The sequence below is a fragment of the Cynara cardunculus genome (assembly GCF_001531365.2).
Source record: "Cynara cardunculus var. scolymus isolate 2C chromosome LG 2, CcrdV1, whole genome shotgun sequence".
NCBI classification, from domain to species: domain Eukaryota; kingdom Viridiplantae; phylum Streptophyta; class Magnoliopsida; order Asterales; family Asteraceae; genus Cynara; species Cynara cardunculus.
Genome location: NC_037529.1, coordinates 24,198,958 through 24,206,913, shown reverse-complemented (window position 1 = coordinate 24,206,913; position 7,956 = coordinate 24,198,958). Strand labels below are relative to the sequence as shown.

Sequence of the window (7,956 nt, the reverse complement as noted above, 5' to 3'; positions counted from 1 at the left end):
GGGGGGGAGGGGTTTATTTCACAAACCATAATCAATGATATCATGGTTTTAGGTTAGGAAACAAAATAAAATCAGATATTCATTAGATTGGATGGACTGCTAATATTGGTTTGTAAAATAAATCTTCTATATATAGGGTTAGGTTCCGGTGAGAAGAAGCATAAGAAGTGATCTCTATCATTGGATGCACATTAGGATAAGATACACCGATATGAGAAACACCGGGTCACTCCCCGTATCAAGCACGATTCATGAACGATTTTGAGATTAAAGGTGATCAAGGATCCAGATCCCTTATTACATTTCTCAATTTAATTCTCTTTCTCACACGATCCTTCGCTTATACATATAGCGTTGAATTCAAACGAGAACATAATCAAAATAAAACACCATGAAAACATACATCACATCTGATCTCATACTAACCCCATGGGCACCACACTTGGCCCGGCAACCTGAGAAGTTGACAGTTTCTTAATCAAATGTGATCTTTTAGTATAAAATCACAATATACGGAAAACTAAATTTACACACTCATCGTCTTTGAAGAAGCTTGAACCCTTGACTTATGACACTATATTTTTAACAAGGAAGGAACAAGGCTAATGACAGAATATTCTTCTGAAAAATAACATATTACATTCAAATAAAGTGATGAACTTTCTTTACCTATTTGCATTCAATCCAAATACACCCACAAAACATGCAATGAAGATGTACTCTTCTTCCACTTCTTCATGCAGCAATAACTGAATCTACTTATGCAAACAATCTAATATTTCTTCTAACTTTGATCAAAATAATATAACAAGAAGTTGCAGCAAGTGTTATTTTCAATCAAGAAAAAAGAAACAAACACACACACACACACACCAGTTGTAACCTCATCACAGCAACATCTTCATCACTGGATCGAAAGGGTCTCTTATCCGCTATCATGTTTACCTAAAATCAACATATCATGCATGCAAGTCCTTATCTGAACTCCATGCTGCTGATTTCTGAGGACTGCTTTCATTTCCATTCTCCACGTTTATCAGAGGATCAATCTCGCTCTCCTTTGCCTTCAATAGTATAAAAACAAACAATTAGGCCATCATGTGTTGTTCCTGCTGCATTTCAATAATGAAAATTCAAGAAATTGAAGCGGAGGCTTGTTGTCACTGCCTGCCAAACCAAACCAAACATTAGGTCGGATTAATCGAACCATATTGAATTGTTTTGGGATTATCCCATGTTTTGAATTTTAAATTTACTATTTTGCCCATAAGTAATCATTATTGAAATGCGGTTCACCCCCACCCGAGCGCGTAATCTGTTTGCTTTTAGCGTTTTTCTCTTGATAGGAGGGGCCTCCCCCCTCTATATGAAAAAAAAAAATCATTACTTATAGTTGGTAACTTCGATTCTGATCCACAAGTTTCTTCTATTATATCCTTGCAAACAGACATATCAGATATATGATAAATAGTAAAATACTTTTTTTTGAAGTACATAATATTTATATATGACAAATGCAACAAATAAACTCACACACCCTCCTCACATTTAGTGAGGTTTGAACCCCTGACCTCCTAAGAGGACAAGCACAACGATACCGCTAGGCCAAAGGCCCTTTGGTAATAGTGAAATACTTTTATTAAACTAATCGTCAATTCAAGTGACCCATCTTATTTAGGGTGGATAATGTATTGAGGTTTTTGTTCGTTTTCTCAAGGACTTGATGGTGATGGTGATGGTGATGGTTACATGTTACTTTTCCTTAAACTCTCATTACAGAAACAGTTAACCATCCAAGGGCATATATATACAAGACTAGTGTGTAGAAAGATAAGTTAGACTTCGAATTTTGTGGTTATACCTGAGACAGTTGTGTTGATGCTTCATTGGCCTTTGGCTGGGCATCACGGGTACAGAAATAAGAATAGAGTACCATACCAACAACAGCAACGAGGATGCCAAGAATGTTTCGCCAGCTAAATGGGTCGTGCAACAAAACATAGCCAAAAGCAAGAACTAGGCACGTTTTTAAATGACCCAATACTTGATAAGTCACCGGAGATGTCTTCCCAATTACCAAGAAAGTACTGAAGTTCACAGAGACGGATATGAGGCAAGAGAGGACAATGAAAGCCTGCAATTTGAGACAGTTAGGCAAAGAGACAAAAGAGCAATAATGTCTATCGATAAAAAGTGCATTTAGTCCTCACCAGCACTTGAGGAGTATATTTGAAAGCAAAAACATTCTGATTCGTCAAAAGGGCATCTAAAAATGGGCCTATGATGAACAAAGTAAGAGCCTGATAAGGGCAAGACTGATACAGGAGTTGAGTTGAAGAAACCTTGAACTTCTTCTGGATGGTATTTGTCATCTGAGATAGAGTGGTTAAGATTGAACATATAATCATGCAATTTTGTGAGATCCATTGTGAAAAATATCCCAAGTAAACATATTTGAATCAAGGATACTATCTGAGCAACACAAGTTGTAATGACTGCCAGAAGCGATAAAACACTTCCCATGACATTGAGCTGCAAATCGGTTACAGTTGCAATACCAACTCCCATGAGGAGGACAGTAAGTGAGAAACGGATCTTCTTACTGTAGATGCCAGGGAAGAAATATTAACACAAGTAAATGGGATGCTGATTAAGTAATATGAGTTGTGATGGTAAAACTGGTCCCAGTTGCATAGAAATATAGACCCATAAATGTTGATGCATGAACCAATCAAGAATTGTTCATGGTGAATCGAATCCCATTTTTTAAGTAATTTAAAAGCAACTTATCTCTTAAGAAAAATAGTCCACTTCATAGCTTTGATTGGTACCAAAAAAGCAGTATTTCTACATTAGGGAAAAAGAAATTCTTGGATTTTGCTTAAAGATTGGGCACGGTAGTGTTGTTATTACATTTAACTAATAGGAAAATTACAATTGTTCAGAAAGATTGTATAGGAATCTAGTGATCTTTAAACCAAGACGTATCAATGTTAATCACGACAACATTAATTTCGTCCCATTCTGTTCTTTAGGATTTACCAAATAACAACACAAAAGAGTTTTCTATTCATGTGGCCACTAATTATGATCTGGATCAATAAGCTCTAGTACTCTACACAAAAGAAACACAAGCATATTTATAGAACCATATGCCAATACAAATGGCAACTTAGTTATTAGTTTGCAACTCAAAATATCCATTCCAATTCAATAAAGAGATTCGTATGTTTTGCTTGACGAATTGAACCAAATAGTAAGATTCGAATTATGAATTGTTCAATTCTGGCAACTATGTTTAGAAATAAGATCATCCACAGATCACAAAAGAAAATATTGCTTCTTATGCTGACCTTCAAAGATCAAGTAAAGCTTGAAGAGCAAATGGTATAAGAAATTGGATCTAAGAATGAGTTGTTAAGGTTCTTAATCTGTTTCAGAACAAAGAAGAAAAGAAAGGTGTAAAAAGCTAAACCTGAATTGCTTGCTGAAGAAAAGAGTCTCTAGAAGTACAGTGCATGGGATGATTGCTAATTTGGTCATCTGCAATAAAACCACGATACTTCGCTAAATTACCCTACAAATAAACTCTTAAAAATATCAAGTCAGAATAACATTTTATACCATTTTGCAAGATTTACACTAGTGGAATAGAACACAGACTTGGTTCCCTCAGTGTTTGTCATTTATTCTGTCAATTATGATCCTCCATAACCATGATGATTCTCTACTAAGGGTTATGAAGTTATAATCTCCAATTACGGACATAGTCGATGGGGACTTCTATGCATAAATTGCAGTGTCAAGGAGGAATCCTTACCTGGTAAAACCCCACAGAATTGAAACCCAGACTAAGGTTCAAAAGCCCAATGGAGGTCCCGTTCAATATGCCAAAGCCCATGACAGCTTTAGGATCAAAAGGCTTATGCTCAAAAAAATTCATCCATAATGCCACATGCAACGAACAAAAGGTGACTAGAAGATGCCAGCTTGTCAAAGTTGTAGCTGAGAGGACAAGGAATCAAGTCAAACCCAACAAAAGTGAACACATCATAGAGTTCAAAATAGCATCTAAATCAAATTGTCTCATGTGGCCCTGAGTTCATAAGTGTGAGAATATTGGTAAAATATCCAACATACCCCCCTCAATACTAATAAAATAGATTAATTTTGTGGAGCATAATTGAAGCCGTCAATCTTTTGCAGTAATTACTATTGGCCTTCAATTTGAAACTTAGCCAAAAATGAAAACGTAGAAGCTGCATTCATTTTAGTACACCTCAAATTAGAAATTGTTGCATTATATTAGGGACGGAGGGAATAGCGTAGAACAGATCTGCTGGGTTCAATGCTTTCTGCTTATAATGTTGTATTCAAGCTTTTTATTTCCTTTGTATTTTCCTTGTATAAATAGGTTGGTAACTTTGTATCTTGGTATCTTAGAGAACTTTGCGTGTAACTTTGGTATTGTAATTTTGAAGCATTCAATACATTCTACGCTTTAAAGAATATTCTCTTTCTACTCTCTAATTTCTACCATTGTTGACTTCATGTTCTTGGTGTTATTTTGATCAATTGATTGAATCTGGGAATGTCAAGATCTCCAACAAGAGACAATTGCAAAAAAAATATGATTTAGGTCTTAAAATTTCACAAAAAAAAAATTAAATTACACCAAAGATGTTTCTAAACGACTTGGGAGAAATTCAAATTGTTGGTTCACATTGACAACTTTAGAATCCCTCTACCCTGTTGGTAAACTAGCAACCCTTGCTAGTTCAGAAAGAAAAGACTCTAAAGGGAATGAAATCAATGGTTCAAAGAGAAAAGAAAGGCTAGACAATATTGTATACCACTTCTACATTTTCAAGTGAATTAATTATCACGTAGCATAATAATGACTAATACAGTAGATTTAAACGATCACACAAAATAAACTTGATGTAATTGATTGTGATGTGATTTAATGTTTATAAATTTAGTATCAGACTCCCAATTAAGCTGGTGAAGCAAGTATATGATGTACATATTTTTAGTGGAAAACAATTAGTTTATGTTAAATCATAAATGCATTTAAAAGGTGGGCATTGAAAAATTCTTTTCCATGGATGTACGTACGAGGTCCATGGTTTGTACATTGAATGGTTTTCACTCTAGCAGTGTAGCCAGAAATAATACTTGATATTTTATTATACACTTGATATCCATGGTATGAACAAATGAGCCATGCCTATGAATACAAATATTTAATAGGACAAATATAACATTGACTCTATAATTGGGTCACGAAATATTAGAAATTCTAGGAAGCGCATACTGTTAAAAGAAACAAGTTCTATTAAAGTCAAAGTAAACATGCAAGTCACAGAGATAACTCAGCATTTGGTGGTCCAGTACCACCAGCTTTTACCTCATTATGTATTGTTGTCTACAATCATAGGTTACAGTATTAAGCATAAACTATATAAGGCAGCATATATGTGACTGACACACCTCAGATTTGATGACTTTTATGTTATCGACGTCATATACCAAAAAAAATGGCAACTAGATAAGCATTCATAATTCACAAATTGAAACCTGTGACCTATTGATTTGAGTACTTATATGCATAATAAAATGGGAAGCATAATAAAATCTGGAACACTGAATAGCCTTTTTTAAGGGGATCTAAACATGCTAACAAAATCTTCCCTTGTTGTTGAACACGCAACCTCTTAAACCCTAATGGAGTACATATAATTGGAGATTTGCAGCCAACCACCATTTTGGTCAAGTCCACCATTCAATAAGCTTCTCCAGACAATCTGTGTCATGTAGGAACATGATATTATATATGAATGAAATATGGGGTTCCGCTTTCTTAACATTGGCTTCCGAGAATCCAACCTAAAAACCATGACTTATGGATGGGAAGGATCACTTCTAGGATGGCTATAGGCTATATTAACTTGAGAGCTCCAAAAAAACTCAAAATGAGTTCATTGTTCTAACAAACACTCGCACGTCGCCAAGATTGTGAATGCAAATAAAAATTGATAAAGCAAACTAGTTGATATGACCATAAAGTCCAATAGGAGATAAGCTACAGCTCTAGATACATGCACTTGTCGAACCATTTTTATTTTATGTTGCCTTTTCCAGCCTTAGGGAAGAATGTAGGCTTAAGGAAAGGTATAGGGATACCAAGAATTAACATGATTGAAGATAGTTGAGCAAGTTCTGAACAAGAAGATATACCAATTGACTTGTCCCTAGATAAAAGAGCATGGGAGGACGTTATTCATGTTCCAAGCCATAGTATAGGTTCAAATCACTATGATTTTTTATACGTCTTGCTTCTAACCCACCCCAACAAGTTTGGAATATAATGCATGTTGTTGCCATTGGTGGTGATGGTTGGGAGAAGCATATATGGGGATGCATTGTCGATGAGGATAAAGATGTGTGTCTTCTCTCTTCTCTCTCTAAATATAAATGAAATACCCTGATTGCATGATCAAGAACCAATGAGAATTTGTGACTAATACCAAGTGGGAATCAAATCATTGTTTCTGAGAAATACCCTAGCATGTTGCAGAAGACAGTGTTGGTGACGTGGATACACTGCAAAAGGAATGAACCAACAGCATGCTTTACTTGGATGACAAAATATCAAAACAAGGTCTTGGCGTCAGCAGAAATGCAGATAATAAAGAAGTTAAAGTTACATTTAAGGACTCTGACTCGAAAGAAAACAGGGAGTCAAACCAAAAAAGAAGGCAAAAATCCAGTTAATAGAAGATGAAAGCACAAACATAGTCAATAACACATAGAAACAATTAAGAATGCCAATTCACAGACACCCCAGATGAGTTCAAATTCAAATATGCAAGGGAAAGACGCCTTGGTAAAATTACTGCATCCAGAAAGTGACAGATTGGAAAGCCAACTCAGCAGTATGAAGCTAAGGTCATCCAAAAAAATACTAATAAAAAGAGACTACAACACATGGCGTACAAGATCAATGGCTTACCAAAAGTAAAACCAAGGGTGCTGATGAGCGCCTTGTTGCAAATTACAATCGAAACCGAAGAAACCACAGATAAACCTAACGCGCCGATTGTTCCCAGCTGAAACCGCTGTCCCTCACTCATCTTCTTCACTCACTACAAGAAATTTGTTGTGCAATATGTTCGTTTATCGCTTCAAATGTGGATCTTGATATCAAACTCTACCAAACAAACAAAAATCGAAGTCTTAGACATACAAATTCAAAACAAACTTGGTCTTCGTTTAAGTAAATCTAAACGAATAAAGCATCAGAAACCAAATTTTACCTCGTTCAAGTGAAATCACGAACAAGCTCTAACTGCAAATCAGAAAGTGCAAACCCAAGTACAAACAAAAACCCATGTAATTCAACATTCAAAAACCCTAGATCTACAACTTCAGATTGGGCGACAAAACAGTAAAATCGTTTCACATATGCGTAAATGTAGAAAGAGAAGGCAAAAAAAGGTCACCTGAAAGTTGATACGACTGAGAAAAACCAAGATGTTGACTCAATATCGAAAGATATGTATATATAGAATGAAATTAAATCAAAATCTGATCTGAATGGGGAAAAAGAAAACCAAATTTGGTTTAATGCGGGAGTGGAAAGTGGAGGAAATTAATGCCAGCAAAAAATTACTCGTTTTTAATATGTGATTTTCCGGCAGTGTTTACGCCGGCGGATCATGTGCTAAATGCTTTAACGGAATCAGGAAAATGGACGGTCATGGCTTTATCTTATTCATTTCATTCTAGTCTTAATGAAAATTGTTGGTGAATTGGCTGGGGTTGACTCTTTCAATTTTCAAATCTAACATTGGCATACATATCTATACTTATCTTATAAAACACTAGTGTTTTTTTTGGAAACAACAACTTATTAAGAAACCACCGAGGCTAGCAAGATGCTAGCACTTACAA

At 35.4% G+C, this 7,956-nt stretch overlaps 1 protein-coding gene across 3 annotated transcripts; it reads right to left on the bottom strand.

Moving 5' to 3' along the window:
- Positions 1–606: 606 nt before the first annotated feature.
- Positions 607–7,740, bottom strand: LOC112507254 (UDP-xylose transporter 3-like). Of its 3 annotated transcripts, XM_025111740.1 has the most exons (9): positions 7,506–7,740; positions 7,320–7,351; positions 7,016–7,213; positions 3,821–4,005; positions 3,476–3,543; positions 2,470–2,602; positions 2,211–2,372; positions 1,862–2,134; positions 607–1,064 (listed from the first exon to the last, which is right to left on the bottom strand). In XM_025111740.1, the coding sequence occupies exons 3-9, from the start codon at positions 7,134–7,136 to the stop codon at positions 960–962; spliced, it is 1,047 nt and encodes a 348-aa protein (XP_024967508.1). In that variant the 5' UTR covers positions 7,137–7,213; positions 7,320–7,351; positions 7,506–7,740; the 3' UTR covers positions 607–959. The 3 variants fall into 3 exon arrangements, with proteins under 3 accessions (XP_024967508.1, XP_024967510.1, XP_024967511.1); XM_025111742.1 differs by lacking the exon at positions 3,821–4,005 and adding an exon at positions 6,566–6,606 and having other exon boundaries at positions 7,320–7,721; XM_025111743.1 differs by lacking the exons at positions 7,016–7,213; positions 7,320–7,351; positions 7,506–7,740 and adding an exon at positions 6,566–6,583.
- Between the last annotated feature and the right edge of the window lie 216 nt (positions 7,741–7,956).